The sequence below is a fragment of the Rhinatrema bivittatum genome, chromosome 8, assembly GCF_901001135.1.
Source record: "Rhinatrema bivittatum chromosome 8, aRhiBiv1.1, whole genome shotgun sequence".
NCBI classification, from domain to species: Eukaryota; Metazoa; Chordata; class Amphibia; order Gymnophiona; family Rhinatrematidae; genus Rhinatrema; species Rhinatrema bivittatum.
In genome coordinates this window covers 95,888,779-95,911,349 of record NC_042622.1, presented here as the reverse complement: position 1 = coordinate 95,911,349, position 22,571 = coordinate 95,888,779, and the positions used below count along the sequence as shown (strand labels likewise).

The following is a 22,571-nucleotide window of genomic DNA, read 5'->3' as shown; positions in this document are numbered from 1 at the left end:
CTAACTCCAGGTTGTATGTTATAGCAAGGGGACTCATTCAGTATAGTGCAACAGGTTTGCCTTAGGCATTTACATGAAGATGCAGTCTTCCTGGAGATGATTTTAAGATTATCATCCCTTTTTGTTTGAAGGATTTAGCCAGTACTTTGAGGTGATTTTAGCTTTGCCATTTCATGGTCAGGCAGCATTCTGCTACATAATATTTTTTCTCACTTTACCTGGTGAGTAGTACAGTACAGCCCAGGTAGTGTAAGGGCCCTTGGTTCAGATCTTCCATTCCCTGAGTTGGCTGGGGCTGGCGTTGCTGCAGTAGGATCACAGAGCAGGAACAGGAAGCAGTGTCATTACACAATGGTGACACTTAGTGAATGGATTATAGTGCCCTGAAATGAACCCTGGTGCAGAGGTGGCCAATTTCCATCCTCAAAAACCACAAACATCTGGATTTCAGGATATCCACAATATGTATGAGATTGGAGGCAGTGAATGCAAAATCACTGAGGCATATTCAATTATTGGGATTTATTATCCACACATTTAGAAATTGAGGCAGAATACATACAACACACAATTTTAAAAAGCATTACAGCATAAAACAAGGTACAAAGGTCATAATACTACACTGCATATATTTTTCTCAGGATTTCCAAAATCAAAACACAGAAATATCCTGAAGATCAGGCCTGTTTGTGGCTCTTGAAGACCAGGGTTGGCCACTCTTGCCATGGTACAGGGCCCTAAGCCAAGCACAGTTACTGCAATACCTGGATTAAAGTAAATTGGAAGGGGATATAAAATAGGAAATAAATATCCCTAGCTAGCCCTGCTTCTGCCTAAGTAGGAGGAAACTGGTGGGCAGAGTGGAAGAGCAGGCTAATATTTAGAGCAGTGAGCTGCAAACCATAGCAGCCAGGGTTCAAATCCTACTACCACTCCTTGTTATCTTGGCCAAGTCACTTCACCCTCTATTGTCTTACATAAACAGTTAGAACATGAGCTCTCGCTGGGGACAGGGAAATACCTACGTTAATCGGAATGTCATCCGCTCTGAAGTGGCTAAAAAGCAGACTACAGAAATAAAAGGTGGTACAGTGGCCATTCCTCTTCCAATCAGTTGCGTAGGAAAGAAGCCTTGTCTCCTACCTGTGCCAAAATGGGGAGGTAGAAGAAATGACAGGAGAGCCATTTCAAATCAGTTCATTAAAATAATTTCATTAATTAAGCCCAAAGAATGGCATCTTTTTCTGCTTTATGTCAGGTAGTTAATGCTGGTCCTGCTACTTGCAGTAAATTGTAATATTTTAATTTCTAAAATTGTAAGTATCTACATTACAATGTATTTAAAAATACAGGTTGTGCATTTTATCTAAAATTAAACAAGTCTTCAGTTTTCCAGTCAGATCATATAGAAGACAATAGTATTAGCTTTAAATAATTTCTATAAACTACCTTTAAAATAATATTTAGAATTGAGAAGAAAAAGCCTTGTGGAGCATCCTTAGTTTGACATACAATGGAAATTGTACAATCCAAACAGGAGCTAAAAAATAGTAAAAAGGTTGAGTATTATTCCCAATTGCTTCCAGCTGTCTGAAGAACTTGTATTATTCAGATCTTGATCATTTCATGAAGTGCAAACCAACAAGTCTAAATGCTGCTATAGTTACTTTAAAAAGGATAGTACCATATAATAGTCAAAAAGTGCATTTTAGTGCATGAACACAAAAAATAAGACTGTACATTAGTTAGGATTTAGCAATTAATATTGCTAGCATCTTCTAAAAAACATATGTAGATAGAGAAGGCACTTAAGATCCTACTAATATAATTCTACTTCTAGTAACTGACATGTTTAAAAGAGAATGCCCCCAACTCAATTAGCAAAATCCCACCCCTGCACACACTTAAACTTCCAGTCATTCTGGGCTTCTCTACCCTTTTGCATTTTTATTTTACTATCTATCTGCTTACATTTTCTAGCAGACTGTGGCTTCTAACAGAGACCATAGCTTGGGAAATGCAAAGCAGCAGGAGCCACCAGGCTCTGTCCAATTATAAAACAGAATGTGCTTGTTTCTCAAGCACTCAAGAGTTGCAAAAGTCATATCTGAGGCACATGATCAGAAGCAAGGGGGTCCTCCATGAGGATTGTAAAACAACTCTACTTTTCAGGCTATACCCAATGTTCAGATTTATTCATATAGTTCAAGAACAAGACTAAATTTGCATAGTTTGGTTACCCTGAAAACCAGGACCTGTTTGTGGCCCTCTTGGCTCAGAGCTGAAAAACACTACTTTAGTGGGTAGGGAAGAAAAGCAGCTTGTGTGAGATGAACTGTGCATACAGGTAAGGCAAACTAAAATACATTGAAACTGGCTCCCAGGGAGAGATCCTGATTAAATAGTTATCACAATTAAGGCATGTAGATACACACTGGGCTGCAAACTTTGAAATACAATCCTTGTTTCCTGCATTTTGTAAACTCATGAATAATTTTTCAGCACCTGTCTGTCACATAAAAAAGAAAAAAAAAAATCAGCATTAAAAACTAGTCTGTTAACAAAAGGTTCCACTTATAAAACAGTTTGGTCATTCTCCTTTCTCCTGGATCTCTGGGCTCAGAATACAGTAAGTTAGCCAGAGAAACTATAAGCAGACAGAACTATCATCAAAAACAGCATTATCCATGTGAAACAAATATATTCAGTGTGGGGACTTGTCCCATGTGTTAAATTGAAATATTGTGAAAATACAATTAAAATTATTTAAAAATAAATCTGCCACCTGTTGAAAATATAGGCTCCCTTTCATGATTAATATCTTGCATTATATAGGACAAATCTGAAATCTTTGTTTACATATTAAGTCTGGAAAATGCCTACAGGCAAAGGGACACAAGTAGTAGAAGTACCCTGGATGCCTTGAAATCCAGCAGTAAAAAGGTTAATGATCTTTGGTACCTATCTGCAAAAAAAAAAAAAAAAAAAAAAAAAGAATTTAGTGAAGGTATTTAACTTTTTTCTACAGTTGGAAAGATTTCTATTACAAGTTTTAAAAGTTAGAGGAAACATGTCCATGTTTCTTTTCAGTAGTTTCAGCCCAGGAATGAGGATTTCTTCAGCTGTTCTTTCGTGAGTCACCTTCCTCTTGGAGCTCACAGATTTTGTCCAGAGATTTAAGGAGTTCAGCCACAAGGTTCAAGGTTTCTGCTCCAGAGACCAACTGCCTGAAGTCAGAAACAGAAGAATGAGTCTGTGCTGCAGGCTCCGATAGGGAATCTGATCCAAGTATATATTACAGTTCACTGTGCAAAGCTGGATTCATTGCGCAAAAAAAAGTTGCATATAAATTCATTAACATTTCAATTTAGATAAAATTTAGATAAGACCAGCTTTAAGAAATCCTACAAAATACTTTTGCCTGTTGCAATTCCTGATTTTTCATGTAGTAAACACTTCCTGCTTGCTCCTTCTCTAATCCATTTTCCCCAAGTACATTTAATTGCAAGTGGTACCAGGGTGGATTAATAAGGTGACATTCTCTTACCTGTTCATCTTCTTTCCATGAATTCTGCTACACCAAGCCAAACAAGTGGGTTATGTTCCACCCTACCAGCAGATGGGGACAATGCAAACAGCTTTCTCATGTGACATCATTGCCACTACTTAGGGTTAGTGCAGCACGGAGAGAGAGCCAGTATTCCTATGACAAAGCACTAAAACAGACAAGAATGGCAAACAACTTCAAAAATTTGGAGATAACTTTACCTGTTCAGACCCTGTGGAAAACAGAAACTTACCTTCAAGGACAGAAAACAGCAACAGAAGTTACAAGAAGGGAAAAATCCTTTGTACTAAATAGACACTATACAGTCAACTGACTGTAACATCCCCCCTTCTCTTATCACAACCCTGTACTGGTGTAGCAGGATTCATGAAAAGAAAATTAACAGATAAGAAAATTTCACCTCCATTTCATCCTACTAAACCAGTCTAGACAAGTTGGAAGTATCAAAGCCTAACCATGTCACGAGAGAAAAAAGTAAGGGCCGCTTTGAAACACACAAGACTACAAAAACTGCAGCCTTTTGTAAAATCATCTCATCTGAACTGCTCAGACATGGAATGCAGCAGACAGACAGACATTTGAATGATCTTGAAGCACCGTAACAAACAACCTCACAGGCCCCCACAGCAAAGGGCAAACCACTGGACAACTCTCAGGAATTTGAAGCTGCCTTCATACTCTAGACTAGACCGCAAGAAAATAAACAAAAAACTAAACAAAAATGAAGCATTGGTATTACCTTCAGTAGAAGGAAGTGTAGGGGGATTAGGGGTCTCATTATCTCCCTCCCTACTGCTTCCTTATTCCAGCGATCCCGCCTAGCTTAGCGATACACATACCAACCATTTATCTGACACGTTTTAGACAGAAGCTGTTGTAATACTCTCCATTGCCTCAGGTATAAACTTAGATTGTAAGCCCTCTGGGGGTAGGGAAATACCTACAGTACCTGAATGTAACTTTGAAGCGCTGAAAAAAGTGCGAAAAGCAGAATATAAATCTAAACAGGGACAACAATTATCATAGGGAAAGAAAATAAACCGGTGGTTATCAGGTTACAGAATTAACCCTGGCATCACATCCCTCTAGCCTTATCTTGCTTACCCACTACACTGGAATTGGAGCACAGTTTCTCACACGGTCTCCAGGTCCTTGTTCTGGCAGTCTCAACCCTTCTCGGTTCTTCGGCACAGAACTAGAGAGGGCAATCTCTGTCACTAACGCAGCAGGGGTTGTTCAGCTCTCTAGTCAAGTATATTTGAGGCATGTGAAACCAGCTCTGCTGTGCTCTTTGTCTTTGCAAGTTGCTATTTAGCCCAGGTACAGGAAGACTAGGCAGCTCTCAGATGGATGGACAGTGATCAAACGACTGACTGATCCTTGGTACTTGCTCCCTGCTACTTTTAAGGGCTCACCTATGCATAATAATGAGGAGACAAGTCAGAGTGTTATAGGCCCTCTGCATCATTTTCTTAGTTCTCTCGCTATCTTAGCCACACTGTGCGATGTGCAGCAATGGAAGTCACAGATGTTCGTAATGTTGTCTCAATGCTTCGTACACCAATCTCAGCAGGTGCCTCATATCTCTGCCTTATCTTCATGGTCCAAAATCACTGAAAGAGTGGCAGACCTAACTTGCCCGTTAACCACCAAAGTCCTGCAATCAAACCAGGACAACAGGAAACCATGGTACTCACCGGAACTTAAAACCATCAAGTGTGAACTCAGAAACAGAGAACATTCATGGCGGAAAAACCCATCATCAGCAAACAAGAAAGCATACAAATCCCTCATGCATCATTACAGGATCGTCATCCTCTGAACTAAGAGAGACTTCTTCGCACAGAAAATCCACCACTTCATTTTCGATCCTAAAGCTCTTTTCTCCCTGGTCTCTTTGCTCACCAAACCTTCTTCCACGCCTATTCCGGATGACCAAGCTTCAAACAAAGCCGAAGAACTAGCCATTTACTTCAAGAACAAAATCTCAAATCTCATTGTCTCCCTGACGGACAATAAGGACCTTCGTCCTCCCCACGAAAGCCTTAAGTCTCCACCGCTGACCACTACCTTGGATACCATCGAGCCCACCCCCTCATTAGAAACCTTCGAGCCCACCTCTTCATTAGAAATCGAAAACATTCTAAAGAAGCTCAAGCCAGCCTCTCACCCAATGGACTCGATCCCAACCAACCTACTCATCATCATCCCCAAAGTTATCGCCAAACCTATTGCAGAGATCATCAATTGCTCTTTATCCGAAGGGACAGTCCCTGACCCTCTCAAACTCGCCATCCTTAAACCTCTTCTGAAAAAACCTAATCTATCTCCAGACGACCCAGCCAATTTCTGCCCTATAGCAAACCTACCATTTATTTCCAAAATCTTAGAAAGAATCGTAAACAAGCAACTCTCAGATTTCTTAGACAACAATATCATCCTCTCCCCTACACAATTTGGCTTTCGGAAATCCAGAAACACGGAGTCCTTACTAATCTCATTAACAGACGCCATTCTCTTGAACCTTGACGAAAAACAGCCTTGCCTGCTCATTCTCCTAGACCTCTCAGTGGCGTTCGATATGGTGAACCACGATATCCTCATAGAGCAACTTTCGAACATCGGTATCAAAAGCACCGAGCTCAACTGGTTCAAGTCCTTCCTTCAAAACAGGCATTACAAGGTCAAAATCAACAACAGTGAGTCACACCCTATCAGTTCCACCGTGGGAGTCCCACAAGGATCCCCGACCCTATTCAACATTTACCTTCTACCGCTCTGCCACCTTCTCACCAAACTAAAGCTATCTCATTATTTATACGCAGACGATGTTCAAATCCTCATACCTATCACACAATCTCTTGCTAAAACCTTGGAATTCTGGAACACCTGCCTGCAATCCATTAACATCCTTCTAACAAAACTCCAACTGATCCTAAATACCAAGAAGACTGAGATCCTCCTCATCACCCAAGAAGGAAATCACTCTCTATCCAACACATACCTTACTACACAACCAGCCCTCTCTCCACAAGTCAGAAACCTTGGAGTCAGCATGGACAACCATCTGAACTACAAAAGCTTCATCAACACCACCACCAAAGAGTGTTTTTTTAAACTTCAAGTCCTAAAACGTTTGAGACCTCTCCTCCATCTCCAAGACTTTCGGACTGTCCTACAAGCAATAATTTTCTCAAAAATAGATTATTGCAACTCACTTCTGTTCGGACTCCCTGCTAATACCATCAAACCTCTACAGAAGCTACAAAATGCCTCAGCAAGGATACTGACCAAGACCAACAAAAGAGACCATATTACACCCATCCTGCAGAATCTGCACTGGCTCCCTATCAAATTCAGAATATTATACAAAGTGCTAACGATCATCCATAAAGCCATTCACAACATCTCCCCACTGGATCTTAAATTCCCACTACGACCTCACATTCCCTCCAGACCGATGAGGGTAGCATATAAAGACATCTTGCAGGCCTACCCCATGAAATCCTTATTAAGAAAAAGAGCCCTTTCTACATCTGGACCAACACAGTGGAACTCGCTCCCACCAGATCTCTGACGTGAACAATGCCCAACCACCTTTAAGAAAAGACTCAAGACATGGTTATTCAAAGAAGTCTTTTCTTAACTCCAATGTCCCTTCAAATTTCTTTTCGCAGCTTAGCTAGTAGAATTTTTGTCACTAGCAATCCACACGGATCTCTGTCGATCTTACAATTACATCATTTTGTCTCTCCCTATCCCCTTGTCTCTTTCTCAGACACCTTCCTCCCCTGTCAAAAAATGTGCTCGTCCTTCTCATTTGCTGATCAACCCCTTTTTGTTTGCATCCAAGTTTTACTTCCTTGTTTAATGTAATGCAATTCTTTTGCAATGGTTATTGTTATTATGTAAACCGAGGTGATTTGTAACTTGTTACATGAATATCGGTATATAAAATTGCTAAATAAATAAATAAATAACCCCCCTGAGATTAAATTTAGGAAACCCTTATCTCCATCAGGCAGGCAAGACTGCCCTATTTGAATGGTAAGGATCTCCTTGAATAAAATATGAAGCTCCTGAAGACAGGGAATCCATACCATAATCTCCTACACCAAACAGTGACACAAATTCACCCCTCCAGGAGAGACTGCTAATAAGAAAACATCTCCTCCCTTGTAAGAAAGAGAGAATGCTGTCATTTTCACCTTCTGTAGACCTAGAGGGATTTACTGCTGCCCTCCCTGCGAGATTTTTTACGGTCAGCTGGAGGAACCCTCCAGGAAATATTGGCACTGACCCAATGTGATGCAAACCTGGCCTTCATAAGAGCCACCCGCAGTACATTAGAAAAGCCCAATCGTGAGCCTTGTGCTGCAAAATAGATAGCTCCTAATTTCTCACCAGGCCCCTAGACAGAATAAAAAACTCATGCCAATAAAAAAAACCCAAAACAAAAAACCGCAACATACACACACACATCCATAAAAGAAACCCATAGCATGCAATGGAGACAGAGAATAAAACTCAGAATTTCTCATGGGATATACTACTAGGGGCCTTCTTAGGCCTGCATGATGGGGTGGGGTGGGAGCGAGCAAAAATGGTGGCCAAGCCCTCTGAAAAAATGGAGCCTTGGGGAGTGCGAGTCAGCACTGGCAGTTCCAAAGCACCTTCGGGGCCTTGTGAAGCTATGGCTCCAGCATGGTGTGAGGACTTCGGGGGAGCCAAGATCACTTTCAGCCCCACAAGCACATGTGGATGAGAAGTGTAACCAGCGTTCGAGCTTATGGTCAGGTCCACAACAGGGTGCCTAGAAGACGCGCTGTCCCAGCTACTAGAGTTGTGGGATTTGTGGTGCTTGGAAGAAGATTCAGGAGAAGTAGGGGGCTTCCTCTTGGAGTGAGAAGTCTTCAAATATAAAGCCTCATACTTAACCTTCAGTTCCCGGTAGCAACGCTACCACAAGCCCTGCAAGAGGCAGAGTCATGATCAGGATCCAGGCAGCAGAGGCAAATGGAGTGTTGATCCCTTCTGGTCATCTTCTTAGAGCAGCAAGAACAAAGTTTGAAGGGGCAGATGCTCTTGCGGGAATGGTCTCTTCCAACATGGAACAGTGTGGCAATGGCTGCAGGAGAGAGCAGTAACCCAACTTTTTGCTATGGCGAACAAAAAGACTGAGCAGGAGGGGCGAAGCTCGAGCAAGGTGCGAACCTACCACACACGCTCAAGAAAAAGTCTAGAAAATTTAGCTGGGAGAGATAAGTACCTGACTCGACACCATCTAATGACATACCAATTTAGTGTGACTTGACCATGGAAAATACTGGTTCTCTCTGTGCTGCACCAATCCTAAGTAGTGGCGATGTCACATGAGAAAGCTGTGTGCTCTGCTGCCATCTTGCTGGTAGGGGGACATAACCCACTTGTCTGGACTGGTATAGCAGAATGAAATAGAATAAAGATATATAGTGAAAGGATTAGTCCCTCAGTCTCAAATTCAATAATGCATCTTTGTTGAGGGATTTTACGTGTCAGCAATGAAAGTCTGATTTGCTTTTGGAGAATGAATCGGTGCAGCTCATGGACCACAGATGAAATCATGACCTGGAAAGCTGTGTACTCTGAAAATTGCAATCTTCACACACTCACTCAAAAGAAATCCAAGAGATTTTCACAGCAGCCTAAAATTTCATACTGCTTTTGTTAATTTAGTATAGCAAGAAAATGTATTTCATGAGCCCTGGTTTAAAGGCTACTTACGTTATGAAAGACTGTGCATTATTTACCACCTTGTGGAGATTCTCTAACGCAAAATGTGTGTTCTGTTTTACCGCAGCCACATTGGCTTTTTCTGCCATGTGAAGGGCTTCGTTCTCAGCTCTGCAGTTTCTCAGCTCAGTCTGTCAATAAAGAAAAGAAACTAAGAGAGCCATGTTATCTCATTTTTCTTTGACCTTCATTATGAAAATCTTGGGAAATTCTGCATCCCAACTGGCCAAATGGATACGAGAATTGCAGTGTCACAAGAGCTGCAAATCATGGGCAAGAGCATTTTTGGCTTTGCCACCTTTATGTGAATTGCTGTAGAGAAAGCAATTCACATAGACATGAATGTCGCCATGCTGTACTGAATGAAATTAAAAAATGAAATAGTTGCTGGCACTGTTAATTGAACTGCATTGGCTATCAATGAACACATTGGGGCGGATTTTCAGAGCCCTGCTCGCCTAAATCCGCCTAAATCCGGGCGGATTTAGGCGAGCAGGGCCCTGCGCGCCGGTGCGCCTATGTTCAATAGGCCTACCGGCGCGCGTAGACCCCAGGACTCGCGTAAGTCCCGGGGTTTGGCGAGGGGGGCGTGTCGGGGGCGGGCCCGGTCGGCGCGGCGTTTTGGGGGCGTGTTGGCAGCGTTTTGGGGGCGGGCCCGGGGGCGTGGCCACGCCCTCCGTACCCGCCCCCAGGTCGCGTCCCGGCATGCTAGCGGCCCGCTGGCGCGCGGGGATTTACGTCTCCCTCCGGGAGGTGTAAATCCCCCGACAAAGGTAAGGGGGGGGTTTAGACAGGGCCGGGCGGGTGGGTTAGGTAGGGGAAGGGAGGGGAAGGTGAGGGGAGGGCAAAAGAAAGTTCCCTCCGAGGCCACTCCGATTTCGGAGCGGCCTCGGAGGGAACGGGGGTAGGCTGCGCAGCTCGGCGCGCGCCGGCTATACAGAATAGATAGCCTTGCGCGCGCCGATCCAGGATTTTAGCGGATACGCGCGTATCTACTAAAATCCCGCGTACTTTTGCTTGCGCCTGATGCGCCAGCAAAAGTACACCAATTCGCGCGGTTTGAAAATCTACCCCATTAGGTACAAAGTTGGCATGCTTGTCCACAAGCTCCTCAATGATCATACCTCTCACTGGGCCAATGCAATTCTTAAATTTTATCAACCCACCAAGCTATGACGTTCCTCTGAGCGAGGTCTCTTAGAGATTCCATCGACCAAACACGCCAGACTTCACATCACTCGTGAAGGTGCCTTTTCCGTCGCAGCACCTCTCTACCAACAGATATCAGATTGTGTGATTCACTTAAGATGTTTCGAAAACTGATCAAAAAACTCTTATTTAATCTGGCCTACAGTTATCTTTTATTTAATTTTTCTATTTTACAGCATTTTATCTTATTTTTAATTTATTTATTTTATAAGTTTGTTTTAGCCCACACAAGTTTTATTGAACCTGATTTTATATGTTATTTTATTTGCTACCCAATATGTTTTATTATTTTCTATATGCCAGTTTTATTATATTTGATATCATGTTATTTTATCACTCAACATGTTTTATTATTATTTCATTTGTCTGTTCGTCTTATCATATTATGTATGTAAAATTTTTGTTCTCCGCCTAGGCCTTTTTGTGTTAGGCAGGTTATAAATCCAAATAAATGTAAATATAACTTGAGGACTGTTAAGATTTTCCTTTAAGATTATTAGAGAAAATAATATTTAAAAAAGGGACCTAAAATGTTTATTTTGTGACTGTAATGACTATAATAATAAATTCATTTCCTGAGGCTTAATTTATCTCGTCTATCTTCACTGGATTGTAAATGCCACAAAGCATGGGCTCTCTATGTGCATCTGTAAAGCATGGCTGTGTACATCTAGTGGTGCTAGAGAAATGAATAGGACTAGTGGCTATTCCCTTCCAGGCAAAGAAAGGAAAATTGGTCCTTACCTGCTAATTTTCGTTCCTGTAGTACCACGTATCAGTCCAGACAGCTGGGTTTTGCCTCCGTTCCAGCAAATGGAGACAGAGAAAAATTTTCAGAGCGCTATCTTAACCTGGTGTGCCACCTGCTGCTCCTCAGTATTTGTTAATACCCAAGCAGAAATATTTTAAAGAATAACCATTTTTAACCGAATTCCATCCCCCACCCCCCCGAACAAGCAGAGGATGAAGAATAAAACTTTGCCAACATGAACAAGGTCTTAGAAAAACCTATACTTTTCTTCAGAAAAAAAAGGCATGAATCAACAATACAGTACAGAGCGAGCAGGCTCTCCACCCACAACCTGGAAACCCCGACCTGGCGGGCATCTGGACTGATCCGTGGTACTACAGGAATGAAAATTAGCAGGTAAGGACCAATTTTCCTTTCCCTGTACGTACCCGGATCAGTCTAGACAGCTGGAATGTACCCAAACTCTCCTAATTGGGGTGGGACAGCGAGAGTCCCGCTCGGATGACAGTGGCCCCAAAACTGGAGGGGACCGAATCTTGGACATCCAGTCTGTAGTGTCTGGCAAAAGTATGTAAAGACCGCCAGGTAGCTGCCCTACAGACTTCCTGTGGGGAAACCAGCTGACACTCGGCCCATGAAGCCGCCTGTGCTCGAGTAGAATGAGCCTTCAAGCCCTCCGGGACTGGACGACCAGACCCAATATAAGCAGACACTATGGACTCCTTTAACCAACGAGCAATAGTTGCTTTAGACGTCGACTGTCCCTTCTTTGCCCCCATACCACAGAACGAAAAGGTGATTCGACAAACGGAACCCATTGGTAGCCTCAAGATAGAGCAACAAAGCACGTCAGACATCTAGCTGTCTAAGTTGACTCGCCCGAGGACCTGTGAGCTCCACAGCAGGAAAAGCCAGAAGCTCTACTGATTGATTCACATGAAAAGCAAAAAAATGGGACAGTACACAGTGATACATCTAAATCAGAGATGTGGAGAAAAGGCTCCCTGCAGGACGAGGCCTGTAGCTCTGAGACCCTCCTGGCTGAACAAATAGCCAACAAAAACACCACTTTCAACCTGAAATCCTTTAAGGTAGCCTTCCTGAGTGGCTCAAAGGGGGCCTCGCACAAACCCTGGAGAACCAAGTTCAGACTCCAGGAGGGGCACAGCCTGCAAGTCGGGGAGGCGCACGTGTCACGCCCTAGAGAAAACACAACACATCCAGATGAGTCACTAGAGGAGCACCCAGAGTGTGGCTCCACAAGCATCCTAGAGCAGAGATCTGAGCCTTCAGCAAATTATAAGACAATCCTTTGTCTAAGCCATTCTGCAGAAAGGAGAGAATCAGACACCAAAGCCCTACGAGGATCCACCCCTTGAGGCTGGCACCAGGCCTCGAAGACCTTCCATACACGAATATATACCAGAGACATGGAGGTTTTCCGGGCCCGCAAAAGGGTGGAAATAGGTTATCCGGAGGCAATTTTCTTCCTCATTTGCTGCCTCTCAAAAGCCAGGCCACAAGACAAAAGCGATCTGCCTGGTCAAAAAATAAAAAGTCCCTGGCGAAGAAGATTCGGAATATGACAGAGTCGGAGAGGGCCCTCCAGGGCCAGATTCACAAGGTCTGCGAGCCAAGGCCTCTGTGACCACTCCGGTGCCACGAGAATCACCCAACCTGGATGAAGTTCTATCCTCTGAAGAATCTTTCCCACCAGCAGCCATGGAGGAAACACATAAAGGAGGACATCGTGTGGCCAAGGAACTACTAGGGCATCGACGCCCTCCGCACCATAATCTCTTCTGTGACTGAAAAGCACATCGCCTTGGTATTTGTGTGAGTCACCATCAAATCCACGTGGTGTTTGCCCCACCCGCGACAGATCAGGCGCATGGCGGCATCTGACAGCTCCCACTCTCCTGGGTCTAGCTGTTGTCGACTGAGGAAGTCTGCCTGCATGTTGGTTGATCCCGCGATGTGAGACTCCGCCAACATCGCTAGATACTGCTCCGCCCAGGACATCAGCTTCTCCTCTTTGAATGCTATGGGACGACTCCTGGTTCCTCCTTGCCGGTTGATATAGGCTACAGTCGTCGCATTGTCGGACAGGACTCTCATTGCCCGATTGTGCAGGAGGGGTACGAAGCTCTGTAGAGCCAGCCGGATAGCTCTTCTCAAGACGATTGATCAACCAGGATGCTTCCACTGGAGACCACCGGCACTGAACCAACCGAGTCTGGCATACCGTTCCCCAGCCAGAGAGACTGGTATCTGTTGTCACCACTATCCACTGGGGTATCTCCAGATTCATTCCGCGCTGCAAGTTGTCCTGGGTGAGCCACGACGAAAGACTGGATCTGGCAATGCCTGTAAGTGGTAGCGGGAGGTGGAATTGTTCCGACAACAGGTTCCGGCGTGACAGCAATGCAGTTTGAAGCGGCCTCATATGCACAAAGGCCCACGGGACCAGTTCCAAGGTCGAAGCCATGGAACCAAGAACCTGCTGGTAATCCCAGACCCTGGGCACAGAGGCGTCTGACTTGGCTGTGCAATTTGAGGATTCTATCTTCTGAGAGGAACACCTTGTCCACTCGGGTATTGAAGCGTGCTCCCAAAAAGTTCAGGACCTGGGATGGGGTTAGATGGCTCTTGGCGAGATTGACCACCCAGCCCAGAGACCTCAGGCGGTGGAGAACGACATCTACTGCCATCGAGCACTGGTCGGCCAACTTCGCTCAGATGAGCCAATCGTCCAGATAGGGATGCACCAGAATCCCTTCCTTCCTCAGGGCCGCCACCACCACCATGACTTTGGTGAAGGTTCGTGGAGCTGTGGCGAGGCCAAAATGGTAGAGCGCAAAATTGAAAATGTTGACCATAAACCTGAGGTACCTCTGATGGTCCTTGCGAATCCCGATGTGGAGATAGGCTTTCATCAAATCCAATGCCACCAGAAATTTCCGTACAGCCATGATGACAGAGTGGAGCATCTTCATCCGGAAGAGCAGCACTTTGAGAGACACATTCACCTTCTTTAAGTCCAGGATGGGCCGAAAGGTCCCTTCTTTCTTGGGGACCACGAAGTAAATGGAGTAACGTCCCGTTCCGTGTTTTTTGGGGGAACCGGCACGATGGCCCCCAAACTTCAGATGCACTCCAGGGTCTGACGAACGATAACCACTTTTTCTGGTGGGGACACTAGAAACAGGTTGCATAGCAGACGAGCAAACTAATGCATAGCCGTGTTCTATCACACTGAGAACCCACTGTTCTGAAGTGATTTTGACCCACTCCTTGTAAAAGAGTCAGCCGACCACCTATGACCAGGTTCGAGGAGTGGGCCAGCCAGAACTTATTGGACAACTTTAGTCCCACTAGGCCCCTGCCCGGAACCATCACGAGGTGATCTATGCCCACGGTAGGCCTGCGACCAAGCCTGGAACCTCCCAGAGGTCTGCTTTGGCCCGCGCCATGTGCTCTGCTCTGCTGGAAACGCCTTTGGCCACAAAAATGAGAGTGAGCCAAGGGGAAAGTCTTCTGCCCCTTCGGCCTATCTTCTGGGAGCTTATGCACCTTATTATCACCCAGCTGCTTTAGTAGCTGTTCTAAGTCCTCTCTGAAGAGCAGCCTGCCATTTGAAAGGAAGAGCACCGAGCTGAGCCTTTGACGATACATCCGCAGCCCAGTTACAGAGCCACAAGAACCTCCTGGCAGAAACTACCGACACCAATGTCCACGACTAGGTGCGAAGAAAGTCATACAAAGCATCCATGCCATAAACGACAGCAGCTTAGAGGCGTTCTGCCTGCTTAGCCTCTGGGGGCTCCAAATCCTTAGTGCTGAGCAACTGATGCACCCAGCAGAGTCCCGCTCTCAGCATGTAGCTACTGCAGTGCGCAGCCCGAATACCCAGGGCAGAAACTTCGAAAATCCTCTTGAGGTGACCTTCCAGCTTGCGATTCTAGAGATCTTTCAACGCTGCCGCTCTGACCACCGGGATGGTAGTCTGCTTCATGACCGCCGAAACGGACGCGTCCACTTTCGGAACCCAAAAGTTCCAAAACGTCTTCCGGAAAAGGGTAGAGTTTGTCCATTGCTCTGCCAACCTTGAGCCCAGACTCCGGAGTGTCCCACTCCCGCGCCATCATTTGCTGCAAAATGGAGTAGAGAGGAAAAGTTTGAGCAGGGCCTCGCAGCCCCACTAAGATGGGATCCACTTTGTCCAGGGCTAGGTCCACAGGAGCTGCCAAAATCCCCAACTCTTGCAGAACGTGTGGGATAAGGGGGGCCAGCTCCTCATGACGGAATAGGCAGACCACCTTCGGGTGATCACCCTCAACCAAGGGGAGAGCACCAGCCTCTCGTCCGGGGTCCGGGCCTTCGGAGGGCAGAGGAGGATCCTCCTGACCCTGTTCCTGATCAGACTCGTCAGTCCCCACCTCCCAGGAAGTTCCACATCCCGCGGGAGTATGAACCATCTGGATTTGCGTCGCCGCCGGCAGATCCTCCTTCCTGACCACCTTCCCAGGTGGGTCCTCGGGAACCTGATCACCGGGAAGTCCTCTCTTCTGAGCACCACTGGCCAAAAAGGCATGGTGCATTAGAAGGATAAACTCTGGGGGGGGAAAAAAAGAGACTGGCCCCCTAGAGACCCTCCACGGATACTGGGGGTCCCCTTCAGAACACCCCCTGGGCCTCATTGGGGCTAACATCGGCAGGAGAGTGCTGGAGGAAAATCCCCTCCCCCTAATGCACCAGCCTCTGCTGCGCGAAATGTGTCCAAAATGGCCACCATTCCCACGCTGAGAAGGAACGGATTGGCCTGCACCTCAGCGGCAGCCACAGCTCTGCCAGAGCCTGACGAAACCAGCATGGACCTGCCCGGGAAAGGCTCCCCCCACCAGAGAAACAACGAGTGCAGCAGTCCGAATCTCAGCTCGAAAATCTCTCCCCGCAGCTCGAGCAACGGCTCAGAGCGGGGCATGCCACCATTGGGGGAGCCACGTGAACCGGCCCAGGGAGAACGGGGGAAGGCGCCCGGCAACACTCACCGCTGACTGGGTACTTGCAGCGCTCCTGCTGCGAGTAAACACTGTTGCCCGCTCCGACTGCACTGTGTCCCGCCTTTTTTTTTTTTTTTTTTAAACAAAGTTTAGGCAGAATAATTAAAGAGCTCTCTCTTTTTTGAAGAAATGCAGAGGCTACAAGGGGGGGGGGGGGGGGGGGGGAGTAAACTGGACCACCAGATATCACCCTCTGCACCCCAAGGAGCTAAAGATGGGGTTCCAACACCTGCTCATTCCTTGCCTGCGACCAGGGAGGATGGTCCCACCAAATCCCCGGGAGGCCGCTGCATTCCAAGAATTTTTTTTTTTTTTAAGCTTGGGTCAGAACCACAGATTTTGTACCATCTTCATCTGCTGGAGAGAGAAATACTGAGGAGCAGCAGGTGGCACACCAGGTTAAGAGAGGGTGCTCTCAAAGTTTTTCTCTGTCTCCATCTGCTGGAAGGGAGGCAAAACCCAGCTGTCTGGACTGATCCGGGTACATACAGAGAACTCTCTCACCACATACCTTGTTTTCAAAAGGCCTCCACTGTATAGAAACTTTTCAATATCTATTTACCTGCAGAAGTGCAATTTCTTGCTTCAGTTTTGCAGCACTGTTTTCTGCTTTTACAGCTCGCTTCTGAAAGGAAGGCAAATTTAAAATAATTGTATTTAAAGTTTGTATTTATATTTCCACTTTTGTGACTCATCAGCCACTTCAAAGCATATTACATTCAGTTACTATAGGTATTTCCCTGTTCCCAGAGGACATGCAATCTCAGGGCCTGATTTACTAATTTCTCCCATTCGGTGTCTATAGGAAAAATGCTTACTAAATGAGGCCCTATGACCTAGATTTATCAAAATTGTTATAAATAATCAGTGACACTGCAGATAGGCAGAGAGAGAGCGATTCGGGGGGAGGGGGGGCAGTTTTACATTCACAGTCGTAGGTTCGAACAGCACAGTTGACATCAGTGAAGATTTTCTGTCTTTTGGGGTGATGAAAGGTTAAAGCAGAGTAGATTTGTACAATTTACTCTCTACCTAGCTTGATTGCTGCATTAAAGCCATATCATACAGATGTGCATTTTATACTAAAAGTAATTCTTATTTGGAATTTTTGACCACCTTGCCCAGCATCACTTCTGAAGAATTAATCCATTTTGTGGCAAACATTTCTAGCGCTTCTCCTGCTTTAGTTTGCAGATAGTAAGGGGGCGAGGGGTTTACTATAAATGCTCTCCTCCGAATCACCCCAGGCCACAGCAACCCGATAAAAAAAAAAAAAAAAAAAAAAAAAAGATTTGTTTCTATTCTGCATGGCCTCTCCTGTTATTATACTGGAAGCCAAGCACAGAGTCCCAGATTGTAGTGTGACATGGTACAAAAGCCACAGCACTAGTGAAGTGTCTCCTCTGCAGGAACAGCATGGGCCAGGAAGTGATCCGTTATCAGTAAGTGGATGTCACTTATCTCCATCCAAGGACATCAGAAAGACAACAACTTACTGTCATCATCTGTAGGTTCTGTTCCACCTGCTGCACCATCGATTCCAGATCCTGAGCTTCTTTTTCCTCTTCCATCACTTTTTCTTTCAATTTCCTCTCAAGTTTCCTTACTCTTGAAAAGCCACAAACGGTTTCCCAGATTTAGTTTACAAAATGTACTATATATATTTTTAAGTCAGGAATTCTTCCCTGTGTAGACATGGCTCTTTTACCTATCATTTTCTCGATTTATAGTCTATGGGAAAACTGCTACATAAAAGCCAATGGAGGGAAAAGAAATTTAAAGAAAAAACGTATTCGAGGTTGGGGAGAAATGTTCAGCACAGATGTTTCAAATGCTAGAGCAGCCTTTTCAAGAAGTATGTTGTACAGATTATAAATACATCGCTGGTACCATTCAGCTGAATATTTCTTCCTGGGATGGGCCCGGTTATGGAGTTCATTTTCGTTATCTTAGGTTATTTTAAAATAAGTCCTTCATTGTTTTCTTATAAAAAGATTGTTCTCTCAGCTAGAATGTGCTCAGTCTTTTGTATCGATTTAATATTCAAACTGAATTTCCCATAAATTATATAATGGAAAATTATCTAAAAAAAACAAAACAAAAAACCTTTATTTACTTTTTTTTTTTTTAACTGTCTCAAATTAAAGAACTGCCACAAGGTTCTACAAATCACATGCACACATATATATCTAAAAAAAAAAAACCCCACACATTTTGTCTTCAGTGACTTAAGCAACTCTGAACTTTCTCAGACATTCCATTTTCTATATTGACTCACTTTACACAATTAAATCTCACATTGTTTTTTTGCCCAGTTTCAACTCACATACTTTTCTGTCTGTGTTTCATTTAACTTCTGCATCTCGTGAATTGCTCTACGAAGGTTTGAATTCTCTTCTTTCATCTATGGGAGAGTAAAAATGTTAGGTTTACTAATGTGGTACTCCGACCCTGTTTGCAGACTAATAGTACTGAATGATATAAAGCAGAAATTAACAGTGAAAAACATATTAAACATTAAGTTAAAATAAGGGGAAAGATCATTCCAAATAGTTTTGATAGGCAGGAATCCTCAGCTTAAATATCTAGAACTTCAACTGCCTTTACTACCTAATCCTGTCACATGAACTGCATATACAGCACATGAATTTCTTATACAATAAGACATCTGTTGCAACTCCTAATTAAAGACAATTTTTCAGACTATCACAATTCATTATAATAAGAAACCAAGAAATCAAAGAATAAATGACAGTCTCCATTGTGATGGGAGAATCTTGTCATTTCAGTACAAAAAAGCAGAATTATAGCATCTATAATCAACAAAAATTACTACTAGAAGGCCAACATTGATAATTTTGTAAGTATTTTAAAGCTATTCTAGCACTTAATATTAGAAAGCAGAGCATGCTTAATATAGTAATCCACTTCTTTTGTTCTCCATGGGCTTCAGACTGAATCCTCAGGAAGCACATCACATTTAATCATATACTTAGTTCTAACTCCTAAGCATTTTTATCTCCAACTGCATTTCATTTCTATTTCTTTATTCCAAAACACACAAAATGCACAAACTTTTTGGATTATTCTCAGCTTGAAAAATCACCTCTAAACTACTGTTTGAAAAATTTCCAGATAAGTGAAAAACTATATTATCGAGTTAGAGGTGATTTTTAAGATGAGAATAATCCAAAAGGTTTGTGCATTTTGTGTGTTTTGGAATAAAGAAATAGAAATGAAATACAGTTGGAGATAAAAATGCTTAGGAGTTAGAACTAAGTATATGGTTAAATGTGATGTGCTTCCTGAGGATTCTGACTGAAGCCCATGGAGAGCAAGAGATAGTGGATTACTATATTAAGCACACTCTGCTGATACTAAATTCCAGAATAGCTTTAAAACAAAAAGTGTTTTTAATAAAATCTGTCATTTATTTATTAATAATTGTGGATCATAATTGTAAAAACCCTTCCTAGATGCAAATACCCAGATAATAAACAGGGTATGTGATCACACCCTCAAGGACAATTATTTGGTCCATTCACACTACCCATTGACATAGCATTTCTTGCTATTATTCATTCTCTTTTGCGACTAAAATCTTTAGAACTAACAATAATATAAAGTTGTGTTTTATATTTTTTGAAACCTACAATTTCATAGTTTATTTGCAGAGAATGAAACTCCATGTATTCCACTGGACTTCCGTGTGCAATAAAATCCTGGCTAGCTTTCATACACGATAAATCAAGGCTATGCAAATCAAAGTCATTGCTGTCATTTAACGGCCATTTTACAAAAGTCTTGATTCCTGACAGCTCAGATGGATTGAAGGAGAAGGAATCAGAAGTGGTGTTTAGAGAGGGACTAGTAGTTCTAGCTCCATGACTTTCTTCAATGATAGAGGGCCGGTAACTCGCACTCCAGTCACTGTCTTCTTCATCCTCAATCATATCATCAACTGCTGAGTCTTTGAAAATTGGCTCCTGAAATTCCAGATTCATATCCACTCTATTGAGCACTGAAGAAGATTCTTCAGATACCAGTACAGGTCTGGATGGTCCCTACAAGAAAAGGAATATCTACATTAGCTCTAATTACAACTCCCGCAGAGCTCATCTCAGCATTATTAAGAAGAAACAAGAACAAGAGTGAGGACAATCAACTTGAAACCATGAGCGACGCTGAATAACCCTCTATATTTTTGGAAGCCTAATAGCTTCTTCTTTTCCTTTGCTCTTTTAAGTTAGTTGATATCAGGACTGGAATGCAACACCATCATCCTTCCTTTGCAACTTCTTAGGGATGCGGCACTCCCCCACCCAATTTACCCCTCCAACTAACTCAGCTGGGGGCCACGCACCTAGGTCCCTTCCAGAACTCTGGAATTATGACCCCAAAATTCAGTCACTGGATGTTGTTGTTGTACAATGAGTGGGACTCCCTCTCTACCAAGAGCTGTGAATATTGCCTCTGAAGAATCCCTAGTCAACCCAAGCAAGGAAAAACCAGACCCAAAATGTATCTTAGGTCCTCCATACAGCAGTGCACTATCATTGGGCCACTACACTAGCTCCTGGCCCTCAATTTTTATGTAAAGCTCATCTCAAAACATTCAGGAACCATTCTTGGTTTGTCAAGATAAAACAAGTTCAGAATGATAAAAGAATGGAATAAAAATACAGGACAATACCTTTGATGAGCTAGGAGTTCATTGACATATCTAGTGATCACCTGGTAGTCCTGGGCTTATGATTATCTAGTTGTAATATGTTTCAATAAGTTTCTTTCTACTCTAATTCTGGAAACTGTCATACAGTTTCAAATCCAGTAATTGGCTACTGCAAGTTCAGAATTAACTTGCAATGTAAAAACACATTGACCCATTAATGATTAAGCTATCAGGATACAACTTGCTAAAAAGCTAAATATCAATTGTCTTTAAATGAAATCCAACACAATATATAAAACAAACAATCACAGCAATCTGCCACCTCAGCCAAAGAAAGCATAAGCAATAAACTCAAAAAGCTATCTGCCTTGGATGCAGTCACTGAAAGGTCAACCTTATTTTCTAGATTTAAGAAAAACAACTCATAAAATGCCGAAAAATCCAATTTTTAGAACGAAATCGATCTAGTTTGTAGAAACCTATATGTGATTAAGTTCCTTCTAAGACATCCGAACATAACTGTTTTAAGGTTACAGCAGAATAAATAGGAATACATTAAAAAAAAACACCTTTTGATACATCCTATCCTTTTGTTCATCTTTCATTGCAGAACGATTCTTGCTTTTCACAAACTCCTTAAAGGAAAACGGATTAGCTTCATCCTGATCTTTCAATGTCCCGTCTGAAACGAGAGGAAGGGGGGGGGGGGGTTATAAAATAACTTCAAAACAGAAACGGTGTACATTCGGGTGGGTTCCGATTCATTTATTAGTTGTATCTATTATAAGACAGGCTTTCTTAATAGATCGGGTTTTGCAAACCCAATTTTTACTCGCAGTATAATAATCATTTAATAAAACCCGCGGCAAGATGTGCATCCACAAAGCTACAAGTATTCCTAACTTCATCCGGCGCAGGAACAAGGACTCCTTTGAATGCGGCTCAGAAGCATTGCTGCACCCCTTTCCTTCAACTTTGATCTCTTCCTTTCCATCGCGCAATCCCCTCATAGCAGCAGCAGAGACCCTATTAGTTCCCATGCCGATTATGGGATGGTGGGAGAGGGAGGGAGGGGGGGTCGGGTGCACTCACCATTGTTAGGTCTGGCTGAGAAAGCAGCCATAGCAACAACACTAAAGCAAGAAGAACCCGCCCCAGGGTGGTGGGGGTGGGGGTGGGGGTATTTAGCTACTTAGCAGGCACCAACACCCCCTTCGCCACTGCTCACTGTAGCAGAATAACTACTAAACCCCCCCCCTCCCTCCCTTGGCGTCGCGTGATTCACTACTGCAGCGCCGGATGTGACGTTGCACGGAGGCCGAAAGTGCGCTGGAATGGGGCGGGGGCAGTTAAGGGAGAAGTGGAGATGATGGCGGCTTACGTGATAGGAGTTCGGGCGTGGAGCCGTTGTCGCCGGTGAGGAGGAGAGGCGTCGGTATCCGTCTCCCCCGATCTGGGAGGGTTGTGGTGGAAACCCCGTATATAGAAAAGCATGTGCAGGGCGGGGAGGAGGAGGAGGTGGGATGTAAACTCCGC

At 43.8% G+C, this 22,571-nt stretch overlaps 2 protein-coding genes across 8 annotated transcripts in view; one reads left to right on the top strand and one right to left on the bottom strand.

Annotated features, from left to right (window-relative positions):
* Positions 1–498: 498 nt before the first annotated feature.
* On the bottom strand, positions 499–22,340 carry ENTR1 (endosome associated trafficking regulator 1). 7 transcript variants are annotated; one of them, XM_029611068.1, is made up of 9 exons: positions 22,128–22,337; positions 21,605–21,717; positions 20,017–20,427; positions 18,694–18,767; positions 17,860–17,971; positions 16,926–16,988; positions 9,332–9,471; positions 2,913–2,965; positions 499–2,509 (listed from the first exon to the last, which is right to left on the bottom strand). In XM_029611068.1, the coding sequence occupies exons 1-8, from the start codon at positions 22,156–22,158 to the stop codon at positions 2,962–2,964; spliced, it is 948 nt and encodes a 315-aa protein (XP_029466928.1). In that variant the 5' UTR covers positions 22,159–22,337; the 3' UTR covers positions 499–2,509; positions 2,913–2,961. The 7 variants fall into 7 exon arrangements, 6 of the variants coding, with proteins under 6 accessions (XP_029466928.1, XP_029466924.1, XP_029466927.1 ...); XM_029611064.1 differs by lacking the exon at positions 2,913–2,965 and having other exon boundaries at positions 22,128–22,338; XM_029611067.1 differs by having other exon boundaries at positions 499–2,965.
* Positions 22,295–22,571, top strand: part of PMPCA (peptidase, mitochondrial processing alpha subunit) — a 37,760-nt gene continuing 37,483 nt past the window's right edge. Inside the window, exon 1 of the mRNA XM_029611062.1 lies at positions 22,295–22,451. Coding sequence (XP_029466922.1) covers positions 22,402–22,451 — 50 coding nt within the window. The 5' untranslated portion in view covers positions 22,295–22,401. The remainder of the gene's footprint in view (positions 22,452–22,571) is intronic.